The sequence below is a fragment of the Aethalodelphis obliquidens genome, unplaced genomic scaffold (genome assembly GCF_003676395.1).
Source record: "Aethalodelphis obliquidens isolate GAN/ISIS:26980383/991018 unplaced genomic scaffold, ASM367639v1 scaffold25, whole genome shotgun sequence".
Taxonomy (NCBI): domain Eukaryota; kingdom Metazoa; phylum Chordata; class Mammalia; order Artiodactyla; family Delphinidae; genus Aethalodelphis; species Aethalodelphis obliquidens.
This window is the reverse complement of record NW_020837969.1, coordinates 12,604,322-12,628,881: the sequence shown is the minus strand read 5'-3', so window position 1 is coordinate 12,628,881 and position 24,560 is coordinate 12,604,322. Positions and strand designations below refer to the sequence as shown.

Sequence of the window (24,560 nt, the reverse complement as noted above, 5' to 3'; positions counted from 1 at the left end):
TAGTGCTTTGTCTCCTGACCCCCCTGTGTTTGCTGCCCTCACCGACCTCCCGGTCGGCCTCCCAGTCCCTCTTCTGCCTGGTCCTGCCTGGCATGAAGCCTCCTGGTTATCTCTAGCTGTGCTTGTCCATCTCAAACTCTCGTCCTCCAGCTCTCTGTCTGATTGCTGACCTCTTGGGCAGTGCTACCTCAGACCAATCTGCCATGATGACCCCCAAGTCTGTTGTTCAATTGTGGAACTTTCTGGCTCTATGGCTCTGCTGAGAGGCATCGCCTCCTACAGCTGGGTTTGGACACGGGCAGCTTGAAAAGTAAAACAATAAGCGCTGTATAGAGATGCATACGAAAAGAAGAAGTGGCTGAGACATAGACAAATAATTTGTTTTTAAATGCTATGAAGATGGAGGCCCTGCTGAAAAGTCCACAGATATGCCCAAGATGAATTTTCTGGTCTCTTGTTCACATCCCGAGTTAAGAGGTTTGCGTTACTAAATTGTAAGCGAAAACGTCAGTGAGAGAGTTTAAATTGGGCAGAGGTGTGGGATGGCAGCAAACCGAGCGATCGCCCTTTTCCTCGCCTCCCCGTTTGGTCAGCCCAACTGCAGAGTTAGTGCTAACTTCTGTCATCGTCTCAAATTCCACCTCTCTGTGGGCGCTTGGATTTCTGGAACATTCGGCCCACATAATAAGGTTGCACTCTCTCCCCTGGTGTTAATTCTGGGTTGTTTGGGAACCTGGCTTCTCCGAAGGGGTCGATCTCCGGACTTTCTAGTAAAGAGTGAGCATAGATGTTTTTAAAAGGGGGTGCTGTACCTTTAAATTCTGAAAGTGAACTTGGCTCAGGAAGGCCAGCAGTCAAGGTCCAGCCCCTAGAAGAGAGAATAGCTACAGATTCTCCATCCTCCGTCTCTGCAAAGGGACGGCTGTGCCAGCCGTGCTCGGGCAGGCTCCTGGCAGCATGGCAGAGAAGCTCGGGGCGCTCCTGCTGGCCCTTGTTCTCAGCCTGGCACAGCCAGCCCCGGCCCGCCGGAAGCTCCTGGTGTTTCTGCTGGATGGTTTTCGCTCTGACTACATCAGTGATGAGGTCCTGGAGTCCTTGCCTGGTTTCAGGGAGATTGTGAGCAGGGGGGTGAAAGCGGATTACTTGACCCCAGACTTTCCCAGTCTCTCGTACCCCAATTACTACAGCCTAATGACTGGTGAGTACCGTGTCCTCCTCCGGGCGGGGAGGGGCGGGCTGGAGTCCAACAGTAGCAGTGAGCTCCTGGCATTAGAGTCTCATGGAAATGCTCAGGTTTCCCTCATCCTTTGGGACCCCAGAGATAGACAGGAAGTGTGTGTTCTTGGCTGAGATTTTTTTTTTCATGGGTGTGTTGTTTTCCAAAAGTTATTCCCAGGACCTGTTTTGGATTCTCAGTGTGGAGAACAGAGAACTACATGAATAGATGATTGTTAAAGTGGTTATTTGTTTTACAAATAAAAAATTCTGGCCTACTCCGTATTTTCTAAGTTCAAATTTAAAAAGTCAACAGGTCTTCATTTGTATCAGATTCCTTCTGTCCCCTTTGCCCTGCAGTCATCTGTCATCCTGGAGCTGTTTTGGCTTGTTTGTCATTGTGCTAGATTATGAAAGTTACATGTGGGATTCCTGGATGACTCGGAGGGAGTTTTCAGGTCATATCCTGAAGTATTACTTAGCAATGCTACTTGGGGCCAGGTAAAATGACACGGAGAAGAAAAAATTGATGTGTAGTTCAGAGTCCCATTTTTAACTTCTAGCATCTGTTAACAAAACAAAACCCAACCCCCCAGCTAACCCAGACTGTGCCTGGGTTTGGAAAAGCAGACTTCTGCCTAAAAATGACCTCCATCTGGGATTGCCAGCACGCCAAATGTGATTCCACGAATTTGATCCTCTATCTGTGCTCACACAGTGAGACTCCTAGCTTCCGGTTTGTTTATCAGCTAACCTTTGTCAGGGCCAGCGAGAGGCGCTCAGAAGGAATTTAGCAAGCTGTCCAGGGAGGCTGGTAAGAATGCACTGCTATTAATGCTCATGTAGGACTTAGCTATGTGCTCTGAGCGCAGGGAAAACTATAAATTCTGTTAACAGGAAGGGGATGAGAACTCTTGTATCTCATTATGGATCTTCACAGGACAGCAAAGCCCAAGGATCCTGGAAAGACAAATTGCTATCTCTGACTTCATACGTGGATACTGTATGCATGTGTACATAAAAATGCCATAAAATTAATGGGGAAAGAGATTTTGGAGAATTAGAAATAAAGGCATGGAGAGCAAAAAAAAAAAAAAAAAAAAAAAAAAGTCCAGACGGCACACAGCAAGGAATTTATCTGCTCATTTTCAAAAATCTCCCCCAACAGACAAACAATCAGCATCTCTCAGATAAAGAAGATGAACAAAAGTCTCCTCATCCTCCCTTGGCATGGATCTGCCCTTGCAGGGAAGCCGTTTGCGGGCCGCACATAGAGGTTATTGTGTGTCACAGGCCGACTTCAGCACTGTCCAGGGAGTTTCACACCTGCAGCCACCCCGGCACCAGTTGTCTCTCAGAGCCCTGCTGCGAGGCTCGATTCACAGACTGCCACGTGCACTTTTCTCAGTCTCAGTGGAAGAGGAACAAAATCCGTTTTAGCAAGTCAGACTCCAGCGAGCAAAAAGGGACCATTACGGTCTCCACGGAGAAACGCAGCCAGTGACTTGGCCCTTTGTCTGTCAGATCCATGTTCCTGATATCAGCACAAGGACTAATTTGCACAAAGCCTTAGTCATGCAGACACTTTCTTGTCAGGCTGTGGGTATTTTCTCTGGTCTAGGCACGACAGAAGGGCCCTTCTTGTGGTGGGACAGTGCAGGCCCCGTGAATGTTTGACAAAGATCTTACCTTTACTTTCAAACTGAGTCTAGCCCGAGAAAGCCACAGGCTCTGCATACGGCTTACGCCCTTAGAGGTTTTGATGGCAAAATGTAGGATCTGACTTGAAAGCTCGCTTGGTGCTTAAGTTGGCTTTTTCGCTTTGATAGAAGCAATATTGTATATAGGATGTGTCCAGCAAGACTCATGTTCATGTGCCAGTGTCTTTGGGTGTGACTTGTATCTACTGAGTGGACGTAAAGGCTTGGAGTGGGATTGTGGGCTGGGGTGGCCTGGCCATCAGGTTGCTGCCACCTCCACTGCCCTGGAACTGACTCAGTGTGAAATCTAGACTATTTCCCCCAATATCTATGCTTCTTTTTCCACCTGATGTTGAAAAATTCCTCTTTTTTTCATATAAGGAAGGATCTATCCATTGGGAATAGTAGTTAAACATATGGTTTGAGCATATGAACATTTTATGAACCAACGAAAGAATCATGCTAGATCCTTTCGGTACTAAAAGGTATGCTGTCTTAAGGTTCCTCAGAATTTATAAGACAGACTGTGATCTCAATTCCTTACATGAATTATTGCCCATAAGCCATAAAGCCCTTGGTGTTCTTCTCTTTTCATAATGAGGAATGATGGGTTATTGGAAAGAACTTGGCCTGGGAGCTGGGAGAACTTGGTTGGAGTCCTTTCAGGGTCGGGATGGGCAAGCCATTGCACTGCCCTGAACCTCAGTTTCCTCAGCTTCTGGGTCCTAATCCGTCCAGAATCTCAGGTGTTGCCAGAAGCAGACATGAAATTAGAAAAAGTTAGGACTGGCACCTCTTGGGAGGCCTACGTATTAGAAATTAAGCACATGACTGATCTTTAGAGAGGAGAATTTCATGCGAAGCCACGTGGATGGTGATGGGCAATGAACAGTCACAGGATTTGTGAGGAACCTTGGAAATCATCTAGCCCAATCATTGACATGAAGCCACTGTGACTGATTTTTTTTTCCTTCAAAATGTGTTTGCATCAGGACAGATGTGAACACAATTCCAATAGTGATCAAGAAGATCCATCAGGGGAATTCCCTGGCGGTCCAGTGGTTAGGACTCCACGCTTTCACTGACCAGGGCCTGGGTTCAGTCCCTGCTCGGGGAACTAAGATCCCACAAGCTGTGCGGCCTGGCACCCCGCCCCCCTGCAAAAAAGAAAATCCATCAGACAATTGATTACTGGGAACACATAGAATCTTAAAACAGGGCCATTCACCCAGGGAGCCTACATTCAAGTTGAGCAGGAAAGACACATCATATACCTACTAATATCCCAAATGAGTAGCAAGGGCCGAATGGTGTCCCTCCAAAATTCATGTGTTGAAATCCCAACCCCCAGTACATCAGAATGTAACAATATTTAAGGACATGGTGTTTAAAGAGGTGATTAAGTTAAATGATGCTGTTAGAGTGGGGCCCTACTCCGCTATGGCTGATGCTCTTTTAAGAAGAGGAAGAGACATCGGGGATCAACGTTCACAGAGAAGAGACCTCATGAGGACAGTGTGAAGGCTGCCACCTGCAAGCCAAGGAGAGAGGTCTCACCAGAAACCAGACCTGCCGACTCCTTGATCTCAGATTTCCAGCCTCCAGAACTGCAAGAGACCAGTTTCTGTTGTTGGGCCACTCAGTCGGTGGTACTTTGTTAGGGCAGCCCTAGCAGACTGCTACACAAAGGACCAATGGGTAGTTTCCTAATACGCTGTGCAAGACCAGAAGAGAGGAGGATGTTCTTCCAGTCAGAGTAGCGTGTGAGAGCATTCTGAAGGCTGGAATAAACAGCCCAGGCGTGGCGTTTATCATAATATCTTACTTGATGCATAAGCTCTTTGTCTGAAGAGCTGTCTGTAGATCAACTTAATTTTAGTTAAAATATAACCACAGTGTAACTTCTATGGGGAAGCTTTCTGTTTTAATCTTATTAATTAATTTGTTTATTTTTGGCTGTGTTGGGTCTTCGTTTCTGTGCGAGGGCTTTCTCTAGTTGCGGCGAGCGGGGGCCACCCTTCATCGCAGTGCGCGGGCCTCTCACTGTCGTGGGCTCTCTTGTTGCGGAGCACAGGCTCCAGAAGCGCAGGCTCAGTAGTTGTGGCTCACGGGCCTAGTTGCGCCGCGGCATGTGGGATCTTCCCAGACCAGGGCTCGAACCCGTGTCCCCTGCATTGGCAGGCAGATTCTTAACCACCTCGCCACCAAGGAAGCCCTGTTTTAATCTTTAACTGTGGATCTTTTTGTAAAATTATTCTCTTTGAGGTAAATCCCCATTTGATTTAAGTAAAGTTTAACATAACATCCACGGACAAAAAGCAGTGATTTGTTCAATGCAGATCACGCATAAGAGAAAACATTGGGTGTGTTTTGAGGCAGCATGAGGTAGCATCATTTTGCCAAAGCCAATGGCAACAGTTGTTTGTAACTCTTGAGCACTTCTGATTAAGTGTTTGTGGAAGGTGGCCCAGAAACGTCCTGAGTAGCAGGGAAGCTGGTCTAGAATTTAATCTTCCTGAACATAATCTGCCAGGAGATGAATGTATCCTGAGTTGTTTGCTATACAGTGTGTTATTATCATGTTAACATTTAGACGCTGGTAAATGAAGTGCAGGGAGACTGCGTGCTTCACTGCAGACACCTAAGAACCTCAGTAGCAGGGCTGAGGTTGGAGGGCAGGCCTCGGAGGCCAGTTCTCACACAGCAACCAGCAGGGCCCCGACCCGAGTCCTGGCGTGCCCAGAAGGTTTTGTGTATGACCTGGGACCCAGGACAGAGGTCTCCTTATGACCAGTCCGGGAAGCAGCCAGAGCCTGGATGAAGACACTTGATTAATCCTCTGGTGGAATCAAAGCAAAACCAAGGGCGTTAACTGCTTAGAATTAGTATCTGTGCCAATGGCAGTCCTGACCGCCCTCCTAGAAATGACACGTGAAGCAAATTCTTCCCAGATATCAAGGCCTCACATTCTGGAGTGAGGGATTGCTGGGTAAGGCAAGCTTTCCCTTGCCTTTAAGAAAATAGCCGATTTAAATTAAAACCGGCTGTCACTTGGACCAAAGGAAATCAATGCAGAAAGTACTTGAGAAATCATGTTTTGAAAAAAAGCCCACATCCTCAGCCTTCTGGAGAGTTCAGTTTCACTTGTGGCGGCCTCTGCACGCCCACAGCACAAGCAGCATGGACACGGCCCCTCTCCAGGGCACCCTGGCCTCTCCTCCCCCTGGATCAGCATCTGCTCGGGGCTGTTCAGCCCAGGGCTTGGCTTCCTTGGATTTAGATGCCTCTGTCTGGGGTGCCCACTGCTCCCCGCTTACTCTCTCTCCTGCAAAACCCCATCATGCTTTGGTTTTCAGCAGCGGCCTCCTGGTCATCAAGGGTCAGTCCTCTGCTTTGATGGCCTCCTTCCTGATAGCGCCCTCAGTTCCAGGACGCCCTCCTCTCTCTGTTTCCTCCTATCTCACTGATTCCTCCGGTCCCTTCTGTCGGCCCCTCCCAATCTTCCTCACCACCTTTTCTCCTGCAGCTGAGTCGGCTCCGCTTTCAGGATGGATCGCAAAGCCTCTGCTTCTCCTGCCTCCATCCCTGGGGCCCTGACCAGAGGGCGCACCCTCGGGAGCCTAGAGCTTCCCAGCAGCTCCTGGTGCCCCACCCTCTCTGCCCTACAGTTTGTCTCATATGCGTACCAGACTAGTCCTCTTAAAACACATGCCCGATGGTGTCACTCCTCTGTTCAGACGCTCCCGTAGATTCAGGCTCTTACAGAACTGGCCCCAGGTCACCCAGCCCTTTCCAGCCTCATTCCCCACCATTTCTTCCCTTTTTTCCTCACCTGTTCCAGGCAGGTGGCCATCCCAGGACACCTGAACTTGCTGTTCCTTCTGTCTGGAATGCTTTTCCCCAGAAAGACCCAAAGTTTGAGGGATCTTAGTTCCCTGACCAGGGATTGAATCCGCACCCTCGGCAGTAAAAACACCAAGTCCTAACCACTGGACTGCCAGGGAATTCTTGCTCCGTTGCTTTTTTAAGATCTCTTCCCCAAAGTCACTGCAGTGGATACTCCTTCCCTGACCACCCTCCCTTCACTTGTCATGCTCTGTCTTCAAACAAAATTTATCCTAGTGAAGAAGCATTATAATAATGATCAAAGCGTTCAGAGTTTCAGGGAACTTGATTATTATTTTGATTTTAGATACTACTAAACTAGCAGGCAGAGGAAAAGACTGAAATTATGCTTTGCTTTGTGAAAGCAATGAACAGATATTTAGGTGAACCGATTACCATTTATGCCTAATAATCTTATGTAACCTCAAAGTATGTCTATCAGTTTTGTTTTACATTTTGACTATAAGGTCAGGGGCTGCAAGAGGGCTGAAAGGAGAGTCACCCATGAGGAGGGTGCTGGGCCTCAAGGGCCTGGGGTGTAGGGGGTGCAGCAATACACTAGTCATCAGCGTAGCCCTAAACAGAGCCTAACTCCAGCCAAGACTGCCGAAGCCAAGGAGGCGGAGGCATCAGTGAAGCACGAATGAGGCGAATGGTTCAGAACCGTGAGAACAACTGTGAGAGGGCAGCGAAGGCCACGTTTTGTGTGGTCTTGGCTGTGAGGCCCAGGGATGGGTCTGGCGACTTAAAGGGTCAGGCCGTCTTGTGCTCTCGGTCTCCACTCCACATTGCTTAAGGCTCATGAGAGGCTCCTTAGATATTTGAAAACAGGAAATGGTTTATGGGCTGAATCGTGTCTTCCTTGTCCAACACACAAATGTGTATCTTGAAGTCCTATCCCCCAGTGCCTCAGAATGTGACTGCATTTGGAGAGAGGGTCTTTAAAATGGCAATTAAGTTAAATGGAGCTGTTAGGGTGGGCTCTAATGCAACATAGCTGATGTCCTGATAAGAAGAGGAGATTAGGACACAGATGGGCACCAAAGGAAAACCATATGCAGACACAGGGAGAAGGTGGCCATCTACAAAGCCAACGAGAGAGGGCTGTAGAAAAGACCAACCCTGATGACGCCTTGATTTTGGACTTCTAGCCTCCAGAATTGTGAAAAATAAAATTCTGTTGTTCAAGTCACCTGGTCCGTGGTACTTTGTTACGACAGCTCTTGGAAACTAACACAGGCAGGATGGGGGCCACGGGGCAGCCGATGGAAGAATGAAGCCTTCTTTAGCCACACCACTTCCACCTCCAGAACTACTTCCTGAGAATTCCTGATGGTTTATGCCCTGAAATTGAGGTGGTCACGGTGTTTGGTTTCCTAGGGCTGCTGTAACAAATTACCACAAATGCGGTGACCTAAAATAATAGAAATTATTCCTTCATAGTTCTGGAAGCCAGTCGTCTGAAATCAAGGTGCCAGCAGGGCCACGCTCCCTCTGAAGGCTCTAGGGGAGCATCTGTTCCATGCCTTTCTCTCAGCTTTCTTGCATTGCCAGCAGTCCTTGGTATTTTTGGTTTGTAGATTGCATCGAAGTGTCACTCCAATCTCTGCCTTCACTGTCATGGCGTTCTCCCTGTGTGTCCCTTCTTATAAGGACACCAGTCATATGGGATTAGGGATTAGGGCCCGTCCTCGTGACCTCATCTTAACTTGATTACATCTGCAAAGACCTTGTGTCTAAATAAGGTCTCACTCACAGGTGCTGAGGGATGAACTTCAACATAACTCTTTAGAGAACACGGTTCAACCCACAGTACATGGTATAGTGGAAAGAGCTATGGATTTGCTGCCAAAGATCTAATTTCATCCATTCTCTCACTTTCTGACTTGCAGGATTTGAAGTGCTTTTGAGTTTTAATATTATTTAGCAGTAGAATGGAGAAAGTAAAGCTTACCCAATAGGCTTGTTGTGAGGACAGAATGAGAAACTTCGTGTAAAACCACCGTTATAAAAATTGTACCTATTACCCACTTGACCAATAAGATTAGGCTAAATCATGTCGCAGTAGCAAGCTCTGTCAGAGGCTTGCCACAACTAAGATTTTTTTTTTTCACTCATGTGCATGGACTTTAAGGATTAACTGCCCCATTTCCTCTTCATTTTGAGACACAGGCTGAAAAAGCCACTTCTAAATGAGACGTGCTTCTCGCATGGCAGAGGGAAAAGGGAAAATGGCGAACAGTGTAATGATGTTTAAAAGTTCTGCTCAGAGGTGGCACAAGTCACATCTACTCCCGTTTCATTGGCCAAAGCAAATCATATCACCAAGCTTGATGCCAATAGTTCAGGATATATAATCCTCACATAGAGGTGGCGGGAATATATTTAACTTTTATGCGCTGAATGGATATTAGGTGCATTTTATAAGAAACTCGTAGGTATTAATTTAAACAAATGGCATAGAGATTAAGTGTCTGCAACTCAGGGAGACAGGTCTTATTGGGAGTTATAATGGTCTTGAACAGTTCCATGGAAAAGGTGGATCTAGGAATAAACACTGAAAGATGACTGGAAAGATTTTTAGTGGAGATAAATTTAGGGCCAGATCTTAAAAAAAAAAAATCTATAAAGACTCTGATGAGGGACTTGGCACAAGTACAGTCAGAGAAATAGTCAGAGACACATTAACAAGACAGAGGGAAGGGTGCTAAACCCATTCACCATCCCCGGTACAGGGTAAAGGGTTAGAGAGAGAGAGGTGAATTTGTTTTATAAAAAGAGAAAAAAGGCATGCAATTGATAGAAGGCTTTGAAGGCTAAATTGAAGATAATTCAGTAGGCTCCACCTTTCCTTTTTTTCTACTTCAAACGTTGGAGCATCTATTCTTTCTGATGAGCTATAAGTGAAGAGTTGAATTTGAGGAGCGCCCTCGAGGCAGAACTTGCTGATGGGGTAGTGAGTGAACATGGAAGAGCTGAAAAGAAGGGAACCTGAATCAATTCCAAGCCTACAAGAAATTCAGAAGTCTGGGGCTCCTATGAGCAAAGATGGGAAAGTTTGGATGGCTGTTTGTTTGACGAAGTAAATTTTCATCAGAATAGATTTCAGGTTGGATTAGGATATTCACCTGGAGTTGGCCCTTTAGGGGGTCAGAGACAACCTCTTAAAGGAGAGTTCCAGAAACATGTAGAATAATCATGGGGGTCAAGGAGAGAAATTTCTCCTGTGGGTTCCAGTGGACCCCAGTATATGGACTTCTCTTCTCTCTGCTTGCCCCACGGCTGGTAGAGGACATTTCTCACAAACACACAATTAAATCTGTCTCCTCATCTGCATGAACTCTTGCCTCAATTTTGTCACTTACTTTCCAGAGATTTCACGTTTCCACTTAAAGCTATGGTGCGTGTCATGGGTCCTGAGTAAGCCGCCTGCAGAAAGCGGCTGGGTGTGTGAGGTGTTGGGCGACAGAAGCCGTGAGGGCCGCTCACCGGCTCAAGCCCGGAGAAAAAAGCGCGTTCCAAGAATTTACGAAAATAATCTCTCCCGGCATGTCATTATTTCAGCTCTCGCCATCAGACCTCTCGACACTGAAGGGCCACTTTTCAAAAAGTATGTTTCTCTTGGCTTCCACGGTGATGGCAGGGTGTTCATTCGGCTGCTGGAAATGAAACGCACTCCCTGCAGGAGGGGACGGAGAGGCTGGCGGGCAGAGCTGTGGTGAAAGTCTTTGATTATAAGCACAGCAAACCCTCTTTTAGGAGGTTCCCTTCCTGGAGCCAGGTGGTCTCCATACCAGGCTGGTCTCCTGTCTCACTCCCTCTCCCCTCTCCCCACTGCTGATTGGTGGGACCACAGGCTTCCTGCCAAGGCTGCTCTCAGGACCTGCTTCATCATCAGTGCTACGCCACAAACGGGTTAAAGAACATTTAGAATGGATTCAGAGGGAGCCTGAGTCAGCATGTTAACATTTATTTCAGAGACACTTTAGACAGCACCTACTGGGGTTTCAGAGTCCCCGTCCGTGAATAAGGCCACTGTGTCCACGGTCTCCTGGGCGAGGACCCCGGGCAGGCCTGGGGCTCCTCTGCGTCCTGTGTGCAGCATTCGGCTCGCGTCACATCTTGTGCTCGATCGGAACCTACTCCTGCCTTTGGCGCTTTCCGGAGCGAGGAGAGGGGCAAGGGCTTGACAGGCAGGTCACAGAGCCACGAGGGGCAGACGCATCTGGGCGAAGGGCTGCCCAGGCTGCAATCACAGACGGGCCTGTGGTGAGGGGAATGCCGAGCCTTCACCCCCCTGCTGAAGCAGCTTCCCCTGGGCGCCCGCCTTTAAGAGTGAGCGCTCCTGTGGTGCCAGGTCTGAGTCAGGAGGACAGACGCGGTCATTGGGAGAACTCACGTAAGCGTCTGCAGCAGAGCATCCTCACCTGTGTGCTGTGGGCCGTGAGAGGGTTACAGGTGTGCTCGGGGACCCGGTCCCCCGTCCCATCCCCTTGGGGAGAGCAGCCTTGTCTGTTCACCCCAGGTTGCCCAACACAAATGTCTGATGGGCAGCAGGTTGGCAAGCCCTGCTCGAGCAGAAAGAGCCTGGGCAGGGAGTCAGGGGCTTCCTTCCGGGGACTGGAGACAGTCGACCAGAGCCCACCTTGGGTCCAGCCTCTGAAGGCCTTCCGCCGACTGTAGGCCAGGCCATCTGCATGGCAATCTACCCTGCTGCTGGTCTACACTCACTCACAGCGAGTGTAGTGGAACGCGGGCAGTCAAAGCATCTGGGCCCAGAGCTTGCTCAGAAGAGACAGTTGATTCGTGTCTGTTGCACTTCTTTGGTTCGGTGCCAGGAACTAGGCTTGCATTCGATCCCATGGTGGAAGCCTTATAGTATTTATCTCTCTTCTAAGTCTCTGGAGTTTTGGCGCTGAACCTCATCAGCTGAGGTCCCACTATTTTCTAACAAACTGCTGTGTCGACACTGGATTCTGGATTCCTCCGGCCATACTCTGTAGGCTTCTGAGTCCCCTCCTTCATCCTCACGTGGGCTGTGCTTCTCCTTCCCAGGTCCAAACAAGCACCCCTGCCACATTCAGCCTGTTGTCCTGGACCTCCCGGCACCCAAGGCTCTCCCGGTTTTGCTGGGCTCTGTGGGTGGATCTAATTCCAGGTTCTGGTTACTCCCAGTCTGGCCCATTTCCCCACAGCTTAGCCAGCTGGCCTCACACCAAAACATGACACCCCTCCCTGTACGTTTCTGTGTGTGACTTTCATAGTCCATTTTAGTGTGCATTTGTCGGTGTAAAACAGAACGCTAAAACTGTATGAATGAGCTTGGAACTATGTAACAAAACCCACTACATCCCAATCCAAAGTTTCCCCCAGAGACATTCAGAATTACAAAATGGGAAAAGCAGAAGATGCTTTAGGAATGCTAGTGCATTCATTTGTCTCACTGTGCAGAACAGAGACTGGGGCGTAAGATTCGGCTCCAGCGTCTATATAAGGGCAGAACCTCACCAAACACAGGCCTGTGAGTCAGGCCAGAGGCTGGCCTCCCTCGAATGTGCAGGGATGGAAGCCGAGGAATCCTTCCCAACCCCTTCCTGCCTGTTTATCCACGCCGGCCACTTTGCTTGTGCTCTCTGAGCACTCCACTCTTTCCCGGCCGGGCTTCCCTGCTTGGTTTGCTTTTGCTATTTTCTCACCCTCCTTGATGCCTCCCGAGATGTGAAAGCTGAAGTGGAGATGGGATTCGAAGAAGCTTTGTGTGTAGATTTCATCAAAGATCCAGTCAGGAAGGTAGTGGAAGCGCCTAGAAGATTGTGTGTGTTGGGGGTGGAGGGTGCTTAGACTCAGCTCAGCCATTCCGCCCCCCCCCACCCCACTTCCCAGGCCTTGGCTGGTCATCGGGGGCTGGCTGCTGTCCTTCACAAGCCTTAAATGACCTCACCAAGTGCTGATGGAACAGATAAGAGAGTCACAGTCCAAAGACTTCACTCTCAGACTGTGTTAACAGCTGCTAAAAGCTAAAATAATCAAATGGAAACAAAAATGCCTTTATTTACTCAATTCTCAGCCACCTGTTTGACTAGCCTTTTGAACTGACTAGCAAGCTGTGTGGTGAATCTCACCTCAGGAGCTTCCATCAGTGGAAACAGACTGATTCCTCCCCTTCAAACACAGGGATCATCAGGGTTCTGTTGGCCAGTTGTGGAACCCCTGCGGGAATGGAATTTTGCAGAATGACCTCTTTACCTCCCTGTTTTGGTTGGAGGCCTCTCTGAGAACGCCCAGTCCTTCCCTCTGCTTATACTACTTATTACTTCTGGAAGCGCTGTACTCCCATCCTCCTTGGAACCCCCAAGCCTCCACCCCAGCCCGGACCCTGCTTCCCTCCACCCATCTTGTTCTTTGAAGCCAAAATAAGATGTCCCCCCTCTACAAAGGCCTTGACCCACAGATAGTAACATCTCAGAGCTGGATGGCGCTCTGAGATCTCATTTTCATCCATTTGCTGGCTCCTTTACCCCTTACTGTCTGAACCACAGAATTTGGTAGTTACAACAGCATGTAATGTTGACGTATGTTCATAAAGTACATTTGTGTATGATCGTTCCCTATGCGGGGATATATGATCATTTCCTAGGTGAGAGGTGCTGTTCTGAAGGGACATGGCCTCTGTCTTGGATGAGCTTGCAGTTAAGCTGAGCAGCTCAGTATGTGCAGAAAGAAATAGTCATAGGCCAGGACAGAATAGGCACAGGGTATGCGGGGACCATTTCTAAGGGTATGTGGTGAAGAGGGAAGGTTTGCTGAGGTGACGCTGTTTGAGTGAAGCCTGAAGGATTTGGGCAGGTTGAAACCTGGCAGAAGGGCCGAGAGGGTGAATGGCGTTGCTCAAGTCGAGGGGCAGAGGCGGGAACAACGGGGAGCGTTTGGAGAGCAGAAGTGGGCTTTGAGATGATTACTCTGACATTTCTGAGTAGTGTGGGTTTGGGAGAGGCCATCCAAATCCAAGGTGAGAATGAAGGAGCCTGGGAGTCAAGTCCCCAGAATTATGTAGCCCATCCTGTTTTCCTGTCTTCCTTGCTTCCCTCAAGGCATATATGCCTTCCTTCCTTCCTTCCCCTTTAAAGTCATGTTCACCGTGTGTTTAAATGAGGTCAGTTTGAGATGATAAAAAGTCCCAAAGGAAGGAGTGTCCAGCAGGTAATATCAGCTCTCCAGAGACAAAAGGGACTGGACACCTACTTGAAACATGATGGAAGGGAATATACTGGCTAGTGTTTCAATAAAATATATCAATACAGTATCTAAGTCTCATACTTTGGGCACTTGCAAGACACCTGGGTGGTGATTTCTTTACTAGCCATGAAGGCTGGAGATACAGATTTCAGAGTTGTCCTCATAGAGGTGGGAATTATGTGAGTAGATGAGGCTCCTTGGGAGGATTGTGTCAAGAGAAGGGAAAGAGATCAAGATGAAACCTTGGGGGACCTTCTTACGTTTAGGGAGCACGACATAGAAGAAGAGACAGGAAAGGAGACAAGGAAGAAGTAAAGACCTATCACAGAACATTCTAGCAAAGACCTCAAATGGAAATCAGGAGTCAAATAAGGTCAGAGTAATCAAGGAAAGAAGAAGTTTCTATAGGAGATGGACAGTATTATCAAACAGAAAAATTAAAAAGAAGAAACAAAAAAGGGGCTTTGCATGTAGCAGCAGGGTTTGGAGACCAGTAGGGAGATGGAAAGTCTGGACAAGACTTTGTAGGTAAAGCCTGCATTTGGAGGACTTGGGGGCTGGTATTCGGCTGTGTAGCTGGGAATCTGAGGGATGTAACTTAGTGTTGATATGCTAATGAGGTCCTATATGTGGATCTCTATAGTTGTGCTCTCAAGTGATCTTTTAAAATTATTAATAGATTTATTGAGGTATAACTTACATACCATAAAATCTATCCATTGTAAGTGTACAACTCAATGACTTTTAGTATGTTCACAGAGGTGTGCAACTATCACCACAATATAATTTTAGAATATTTCCATCATCCCAAAAGGAAAACTTGGGCTGGGTAGTTGCTCTCCATTTTCACCTCCAGCCCTAGGTAACCACTAATCTTCTTTCTTTCTCTAAAGATTTGCCCTTTCTGGACATTTCCTATAAATGGAACCATGTGTTCTTTTGTATCTGGCTTCTTTCACGCAGCACAATGCTTCTGAGGTTCATCCGTGTTGTATTAGTACATCATTCCCTTTCATTGGCAGAAAACGTTCCATTGTATGGATAGGCCACACTTTGTTTATTCATTCACCAGCTGATGAACATTTGGGTCATTTCCACTTTTCAGCTATTATGAATAAGGCTGCTATGAGCATTCGTGTACAAGCCTTTGTGTGGACATACGTCGTCATTCCTCCTGGGTAGATACCTAGGCATGAACTTGCTGGGTCATATGGTAATGCTACATTTAACATGAAAAATTACCAAACTGTTTTCCAAAGTGGCTGCACCATTTTATATTCCCACTGTATGACGGTTCCCATTTTTCTACATCCTCAATAACACTTGTCATTGTCTTTCCTTTTTTACTATAGCCGTTCGAGTGGGAGTGACAGGGTGTTTCATTGTGGTTTTGATTTACATTTTCCTAAGAACTAAGATGCTTAATGTCATGTGCTTATTGGCTATTTGATAACTTCTTTGGGAAAATGTCTACTCAAATTCTATTATCCATTTTTAAAAATTGGGTTGTCTTTTTATTATTAGTTTTGGGAGTTCTTTATATATTTTGGATATATATTTCTTATCGAGTATATGATTTGAAAGCATTTTTCTCGCAGGCGGAGGGTTGTCATCACTCTCCCGAAGTGTCTTGAAGTACAAAAGCATTTAATGTTGATGTAGTCCAATATCTCAGTCTTTTCTTTGTGTACTTTTTGTGTCATATCTAAGAAATAATTGACTGATCCAACATCATGAAGATTTACTCCTGTGTTTTCTTCTGCGAGTTTTATACTTTTAGTTCTTACATCTAGGTCTGCAATACGTTTTTTTTTTTTTTTTTTTTTTTGCGGTACGTGGGCCTCTCACTGCTGTGGCCTCTCCCGTTGCGGAGCACAAGGCTCCGGACGCGCAGGCTCAGCGGCCATGGCTCACGGGCCCAGCCGCTCTGCGGCATGTGGGATCTTCCCAGACCGGGGCACGAACCCGTGTCCCCTGCATCGGCAGGCGGACTCTCAACCACTGCGCCACCAGGGAAGCCCCTGCAATACATTTTGAGCTAATTTTTGTGTATGGTGTGAGGTAGTTGCTCTGGCACCATTTGTTGAAAAAACTATTCCTTTCTTGATATTTTTGTAGGAAATCAACTGACCATGAATGTTAGAGTTTATTCCTGGGCTCTCAGTTTTACTTCCTATGTCCATCCTTATGCCAGGACCACACTATCACGATTGCTGTAGCTTTGTAGTGAGTTTTGAAATAGGAGTGTGTAAGTCTTCCCACTTCTTACTTCTTTTTGAAGATGGTTTTGGCTATTCTGAGTCACTTGTATTTCCAAATAAGTTTTAGGATGAGCTTTTCAACGTCTGGAAAAAAAATCCAGGTAGGATTTTGTTAGGTGCTGTGTTGAATCTATAGAACAATTTAGGAAATATTGCTAACTTAACAATATTAAGTCTTTTGATCCATAAACATGAGACGTCCACTTATTCAGGTTCCAAATTCTTTCCACACTGCTTTATAATTTTCAGTGCACAAGTCTTGCACTTCTTTTAAAATATTTCTAGGCATTTTATTTTTTGATGTTATTATGAATGGAATTATTAATTTCACTTTTGTGGTGTATGAAAACTCAACTGATTTGTGGGTGTTGATCTTGCATCTTGCTTTGCTGAATTTCTTTATTAGTTCTGATAGAATTATGTGGATTCTCTGCATCACAAGAATCTACAAGATCATGTTTCCTGCAAATAAAAACAGTTACTTCTTCCTTTCTAATCTTGATACCTTCAGACGATCTTTATAATCACCTTGGGAGTTATGTAAGGGCAAGTCTGCAGATGAGAGAGCTCAAGTCTGGGGAGGGTATGCAGTTTGTGTGAGGTCACCTAGCCAGGAAGTGGATAAACCAGGACCAGAACGAGGACCTCTGCATTCCCCCAGCTCAGTCCATCACTCAGCATCTTCACCATGCAGCCTCTGGTTGGTGGAGTCAGAGTCTGCGAGGACGATGGAGGCCTCTGTCTCTGCAGCACTCCTATTGTCCTCCTTTGTTACAGCTGCCAGATTTAGTCAAGAGGGAACAGGATGTACATTTCCCAAACGTCTGCAGGATTCCTACATCCATGTGTCTAAAGCACCTAGTCCCAGGTGCTTTCAAATGGTGTTTCAGTCAGTCCTCAGAAAACCATGTAAGGTGGGCATAGTTATCCTGGTTTTTGTTTTTTCTTTTTGCGGTACGTGGGCCTCTCACTGCTGTGGCCTCTCCTGTTGCGAAGCACAGGCTCCAGACACGCAGGCCCAGCGACCATGGCTCATGGGCCCAGCCGCTCCGCGGCATGTGGGATCATCCCGGACCGGGGCATGAACCCGTGTCCCCTGCATCGGCAGGCGGACTCTCAACCACTGCGCCACCAGGGAAGCCCTATACTGGTTTTATAGATGAGGAAACCGAGGTTGTGAGCTCTTTTTAAAAAATTTCTTTTAATTTTAATTTTTATTATTTATTTATTTTTGGATGTCCTTATTTTTATTTATTTATTTTAACATCTTTATTGGAGTATAATTGCTTTACATTGTTGTGTTAGTTTCTGCTTTATAACAAAGTGAATCAGCTATACATATACATATATCCCCATATCCCCTCCCTCTTGCATCTCCCTCCCTCCCTCCCTATCCCACCCCTCTAGGTGGTCACAAAGCACCGAGTTGATCTCCCTGTGCTATGCGGCTGCTTCCCACTAGCTATCTGTTTTACGTTTGGTAGTGTATATATGTCCATGCCACTCTCTCACTTCGTCCCAGCTTACCCTTCCCCGTCCCCATATCCTCAAGTCCATTCTCTAGTAGGTCTGTGTCTTTAGTCCCGTCCTACCCCTAGGTTCTTCATGACATGTTTTTTTTTTCTTGGATTCCATATATATGTGTTAGCATATGGTATTTGTTTTTCTCTTTCTGACTTACTTCATTCTGTAGGACAGACTCTAGGTCCATCCACCTCACTACAAATAACTCAATTTCATTTCTTTTTATGTGTGAGCTCTTAACTTACTCATTCAAGCTCACAGAGCCCCAGGATGGCAGAACTGTGAGTACAAAATCCTGTGCTCTTGTTAGGACTTCCCGCCTTCAAAGAAGTGGCTCTCAGCGCAGCACCGTCCTGTGTGGCCATCCAATTGTCCGTCCCTCAGACAGTGACCTTGTAGCTGCATTACGCACATGACACTCGCCTGTACACACAGACTCCACAGTGCATGTGTCATGGCCCTTCCAAGCTTCTTCCAGACTAGGCAACCTCACGGACAACTCTGTTTTTAAACCCTCCTTTGTGTGTCTCAATGGACAATACGAACAATAAGCGCTTCTGGGGTTGAGTACAAAAGAGAGGATTCAACCTCAGACACTTAGCTACTTATCTCAAATGGCCATGGCTGAACAGTTGTGAGGAATGGTTTAAACAGGCTTCTTTTGATAAGCCCCATCTGGGACACTGACCCAGGCCACCGAGGCGCTGCTTCGGACTAGCTGCATGTAAGTACACTTGATTCTGGGGGCCTGAGAGGGCATGGTGGTCCCGGTGAGGGCAGGACCCTCCCACTCAAGTGTCTCATCTACCCTCACACTTAGCAGGAGCTCCGTTAAGTGTCTCTTTGTGTTTGTTTTAAAATTAGTTGGAAGCTGCTTTATCCTAAATACTCAGCCAGTTTCCTTTTAAGCTATTCTCTGCCCCATTCCACCCCTCACTCCTTACAGAAAGGCAGTCCCTGCTGCTAGGCCATCAAGGGGGACCTTTTTAGTTTCACAGCAGATGGAAAATCCAAATGGACGTGGCAAAGATTGCGTCAGACATTGCCTTACGACTCTCCTCAGCCCCAATCCATACCCGACCCAGGACAGGTTTTAGGAATGCAAAGCAGAAATGGGTATAATTAAGTATTTTGCAAACTCTGTCAAATATTTTAAGAGGCAAGTAGAGACCCAATTTAAAACTCCTATGGTTTACCTCTTCACTAAATTCCAAATTGGTGAGTAATCCAGAGCTCTGGTGGCTTAAAACAACTTCAATCTCATTCCCAAGAGATTTTAGGTTTGGGAGTTTAAGCCATTTATAACTGAGAGTCTGGGACAGTTCTCAGAAACAGCAGTCCCCTCGGGCGACATGGTGTGAGGTAGAAGGTATCCTGTTTGCCCAGCTTCCACCTCCAGGTGGGTTTGTGGTCAGCAGGAGAATATGAATTTCTTAATAACGTGAAATAAAAAGGCAGTGCTTCTGCCCAAACAAGATTACCTTGTATTTGACTTCGCCATAGTTTATAGTTTTTCAGGTCACGGCCAGACTCTGACCACTTCTCCCCTCACGTGAGCCCCCTTCCTCTCTGTGTTCGTGTGCCGATCTGGGCTTGGCCTCATCACTTCCTCCCTGTCTCTTGATGGTGTCTGCGTGAGAAGGGCCATGGATTAGAAGCAAGAGATGTTGGTTCAAGTCCGGCTATGGTGATTTCTAAACCCGCTGGCCTCAAAGTTTTTCTGGTTTCGAGTTGCTCTTCTGAAAAAAATGAAGGGATTTAGGGCTCCGAGGAGTGAGTTCAAATGCTGTGGCAAGATCCTCTTTCTTTATTTTATTTTTTTGCGGTACGCGGGCCTCCCACTGTTGTGGCCTCTCCCGTTGCGGAGCACAGGTTCCGGACGCGCAGGCTCAGCGGCCACAGCTCACGGGCCCAGCCGCTCCGCGGCATGTGGGATCTTCCCGGACCGGGGCACGAACCCGCGTCCCCTGCATCAGCAGGCGGACTCCCAACCACTGCGCCACCAGGGAAGCCCAAGGTCCTCTTTCTTATCTGTTGTCGTGACCACTTCTGCTCTGCTTCCCCCGAACCTTCTGACCTTGGCTCACGTCACGGGGAGGGCAGTGTGTTGTTAGCTGATCCATGCCCCTCTTCACTGCGTCGCTACTGAACCGAAAGGGCACTGCGGCTGTGGTTAGCATTTGAAGCCAGACGACCGTACATTTATTTTTCAAAGCAGGAATGTAGTTTTTGCCCCCCACGCCTCGCCCTGTTAAAGATTCAGAGTTATGATTTTTAAAAGGGGGAACATGGCCTGGCTTGAGGTAGGATTTGGGGGATTAGAAGCCTAGGCCAGAAATTTCTACTTAAAATCACATCCTTCACTACCAGTTTACCTGAGGAACAAAGTTTAATTCTTTTTTGGGAAAAACCTAATGGACTCCATCCCCCTCTATTTCACTGGAATAACCCCCATGTAGAGCCGTGGCAGGGAAAGGAGGACGGCGAGGGAAGAATTCTCTGGTGTAGCCAGGAGGAACTGTTTACCGTACCAACTCCAATCCACTTTCCCCGCGCAGGGCCTGCTGGCCCACCAGGCACACAGAGCTGCTAGGTTCCAAACCTCTGAAACAGCCTGACAGGCCGAGTGGCCGCCCTGGTGGGTCACAGATGGAAAATCCAGGAAATGAAGTGTTTTAAAAGAACGGCAAATACATTGGCTTGCTTAAGCACCTTACCTGTCATTTCGATTCCTATCAGTCTTTCTAGGTGGATTCAGTTTCAAGTCAAGTGTTAATAAGACCAGATGTTGACTTCTACATGGTATCAGTACCTATTCTGTCACATAAGGAAACAAATAAAATGCAAAAATGACCCTGTCAGTGGGCCCAGTGGATTACTAATGAATCTCACAATTGCGGTTTGATGTCTTTATTTTGAAATGTCTCCACCATTTAATTGGTAATACATTCTCCTGAATCTTTTCTCATCAGAATTGCTTATCCCTGAGGCTAAATTGTTCCTAAATTTTCCAACCTCTGGAGCTACTCGACATCACTTTTCACAGGTGGCTTCTCCTGAATTCCCTTTACATCTTACAAGAGATGCCCGCCTGTGCTCCCACGGAGGGGACTCCTAGCGACCACCAGCAAACATAGAGTGGTCAGGCCAAGGTGCGGCTTCAGGATGGAAGCTTCTCATCACGTACCCACGATGACACAAATCGAACACAGGTTTCCAGATCTTCAGATAATATTGGGAGGAGTAGAAACGGCAGTTGGTGAAGAAATGACCTTCTTTACTTGGAGCAAAAATCTTGAATGATGTTTGATTTTGTTAACTAGAATAGGGTTGGTATTTTAAGAAAATGTTCACTTTGCGCAATCTCCCCACTGCAGCTGGGCTCAGTTAACGTTTTCACGAGGAGACACCACGAGGAAATGCTTCAGGCACAGTGAAAACCAATGCTTGACTTCTGGAATTGAAATGTAAACATGAGAATGAAAGCAAAGACCACTGGGCTTGTTCAACCCATGGCCATGTTACATTCTTTCCTGGGGTAGGCTCCTATGAGAGCATGTGCCTTTAATGTTAGCTCAGAGAGACTTATGACAAGATACCTCTGCTCCCATAAATGATCTATTACATTCTAGCATCCAATAATCAGTCTTTTATTTTTATTAAAGAATGTATACTCTGTGCTAGTGGGGAGTCTTGTTCACTGCTGTATCCCCAGCTCCTGGAACAGTGCCTGACTCATTCATCCATTACATAAATATTCCCAGAGTGCTTGCTATGTGGACATGAGAGGTGTTCATCTTTCATTTATTTTTTACTCAAAAAGCATCCAGTGGGCTTCCCTGGTGGCACAGTGGTTGAGAGTCCGCCTGCCGATGCAGGGGACACGGGTTCGTGCCCTGGTCCGGGAGGATCCCACATGCCGTGGAGCGGCTGGGCCCGTGAGCCATGGCCGCTGAGCCTGCGCGTCCGGGGCCTGTGCTCCGCAACGGGAGAGGCCACAACAGTGAGAGGCCCGCGAACCCGAAAAAAAAAAAAAAAAGCATCCAGTGCCTTTCGTGAGCCCGGAGGTACACTGTTCTAGGTCCTGGAGATACACATGCACAAAACAGGCCAGAGCTTCCACCCTCATGGAACTGATATTCCTGTGAAGTGCCACAGACAAATAAACAAATAATGTCATGTAGTAAAAAACTCTGTGGAAAAGGTTCGGGGCTCCGAGAACGCGGAGAATGCCGTCTTATATAGAGTGGCCTGCAAACGCCTCGCTGATAAGATAGAATTCAAGCAAAGACCTGAAGCGAGTGAGGGGGCTGGCCACATAGATATGTGACAGCAAAGAGTTCCAGACGAGGGGACAGCAGGGATGAGAGCTCAGAGGCAGGCACATCCTCGGGGTCTTGGAGGGACAGCAAAGAGCCAGGGTAGCCACAACAAAAGTGAGTGATGGGGAGAGTGGCAGACGAGGCCTGGGACCTAACAAGCGGTGTGGCTGCCGCAGAAATGCTCGGCTCCGATGTCCAGCTGCGGGGAGCCTGGTTAACCCATGGTTCCCCTGCTGCCTGCTGGGCCCACCACTGTGCTGGTGCCGAAGCCCCACTTCTCCCAGGCTGATCCTAGCCAATGACCGAGCAAGGCCGGGGTCCTACCTTTGCCCATTCCTCTGATGGGTGACTTTGGCTGAAGGACCGCCATCAGTCTGGCCAAACTTTCTTACATTTGCAGAGGCCCTTTCTTCCCAGCCCCTTCCTTCTCCACCTCCTTTCGCAAATGTCAGACCTTCACAGGTGGAGGATTCTCCCGCCTGCTCCTGCTTCTTCCTCTTCATCTGTAACAGCTGCTTCCCTCAGTAAACTTCATGCATGTCTAATCTTCTCTCAGTGTCTCCTTCCCGAAGGGCCTGAGCTAACACAAGGCCACATCAGGTCCCTGGAGGTCTTGCAGACTCTGGACCTTATCTGAGTGCAGAGAAAGGCACTGGAGGGTTTTGAGTAGAGGGGTGGTGTGATATAACTCTCATCTTAGAAAATCCCTCTGGCTACTGGGGCAGAGAACAGGGACCAGCGAGGGTGAGGGTGGAAGCAGGGTCACGCAGATGTATGAATGGCAGTCTAACTTTTGATGTCATCCTTCTACCACCACTGCTCTTCCTAAGTTGACCCAAGACCTTCTAATAGCAACATCCAATGCCATCTTTCAACCTCTCTCTGTGGAATTTTACCTTTTGACCATCCCTGCCTTCTACAGACTGTCTCTTTATTGGGTCCCAAGTTTCCATCCTCCTCTCAATCTCCCCTTCTAGTAACTTCCACTGACTTCTCTTTTGCAAGCCCTTCACACTGAGGCTCCAAGAGGAGCTTGGTTCTTGTCCTCTGGTCTTTGCTTGTTCTCTCTTCTCATCTCGGTGGTCTCATCCCTCGTGAGGTGTTACCCCTCACGCACATTTATTGGTAGTTCCCATTTGTCACCACTTGTGCCCCAGGGAACCACTAATCTACTTTATGTGTTTTTAACTTTGCCTTTCATGGATATTTCACATAAATGGAGTCATTCAACATGTGGTCCCTTGGGTCTTGCTTCTTTTACTGAGCGTAATATTTTTGAGCCTCATTCACCTGGTGGCGTGTCCGTAGTGTGTTCCTTTTTATTGCTGAGTAGTATTCCATCATATGGATATCTCCCAAGCTTTTATAATAATAAAAAAAAAATCTTAAAGCTACAAAAACGCTGAAATAGTGTTATGAGTATCCGTGTGCTGTGATTCTCTAATTGTTAACATTTGGCATGTTTGCTTTTATTCTCACTTGAGAAATGCAGGTTTCTGTTTTATTTTGTTTTTTGTGCTTGCTGAACCAGTTGAAAGTCAATTGCTAACATCATGACACTTCATCTCCCCCGCTCCGCAAATAATGCGGCATGTCTAGAATATTCTCACATATGACGACAGTTATTTTCAGATTTTCTCAATTGCCAACGAAATATCTTTTATAACCTTTTCTGAAATAAAAATCTAATCAAGTGTCAAGCAGTCCATTCAGTTGCCATGTTTCTTTGCTCTCCATTAACGGTGGCATCCTTGCCTTTTTGTTTCATTTGGACTTCCACCATGTTGACATACTTGAAAAGCCCAGACAGTTATGTGGTAAACTGGCTGCATTTTAGATTTGTCTGATTTTTCTTCATGGTTAGATTCATTAAACTTTTTTTGGCAAGAATACTACATTTTTCAAAATCCAAATTAGGACAAGGGGTCATGCAAGTTAGGACAGGGGGACAAGTGTAAAAAGGTCTAAGGTGTCCGTACAGTTCCAGAAGAGGGTCCCCGCAGCTCTCCCTCTGCTGCCCTGCATGGATGCTGACATCAGGTGGCTCTTGGTAGCCTTGGGTGGGTTGTTCCCACAGGCTTTTACCTAAAGCTTCACAGGGAGAATTTGTCACTTAGTTTTGTCATAGATGTTGTCCATGGGATGTTTGTGTTGCTCTGTTTGTCTCTATGGGGGGATTTGGTGACATTCAAAATCTGTGCAAATCAGGACACTTTTGAAAATGAAAAAGGGGCTAAGAATCAGGAACAACAGGTGTAAACCAGAACTGTCCTGGGAAAATACTACCTGCGACCCAGTAATTCTACTCCCAGGTATGTACCATGAAGAAGCGGGTGTTCAGCATTCTCACTACGTTTGTTTTGGTATGAATTTTGGTATTACAATTTAACCTGCTTTTTTTTTTTTTTTTTTTTTTT

At 47.0% G+C, this 24,560-nt stretch overlaps 1 protein-coding gene across 1 annotated transcript in view; it reads left to right on the top strand.

Moving 5' to 3' along the window:
• The first annotated feature begins 948 nt into the window (after positions 1-948).
• The window catches only part of ENPP6 (ectonucleotide pyrophosphatase/phosphodiesterase 6), a 92,183-nt gene continuing 68,571 nt past the window's right edge, over positions 949-24,560 (top strand). The window contains exon 1 of the mRNA XM_027122605.1: positions 949-1,198. Coding sequence (XP_026978406.1) covers positions 958-1,198 — 241 coding nt within the window. The 5' untranslated portion in view covers positions 949-957. The remainder of the gene's footprint in view (positions 1,199-24,560) is intronic.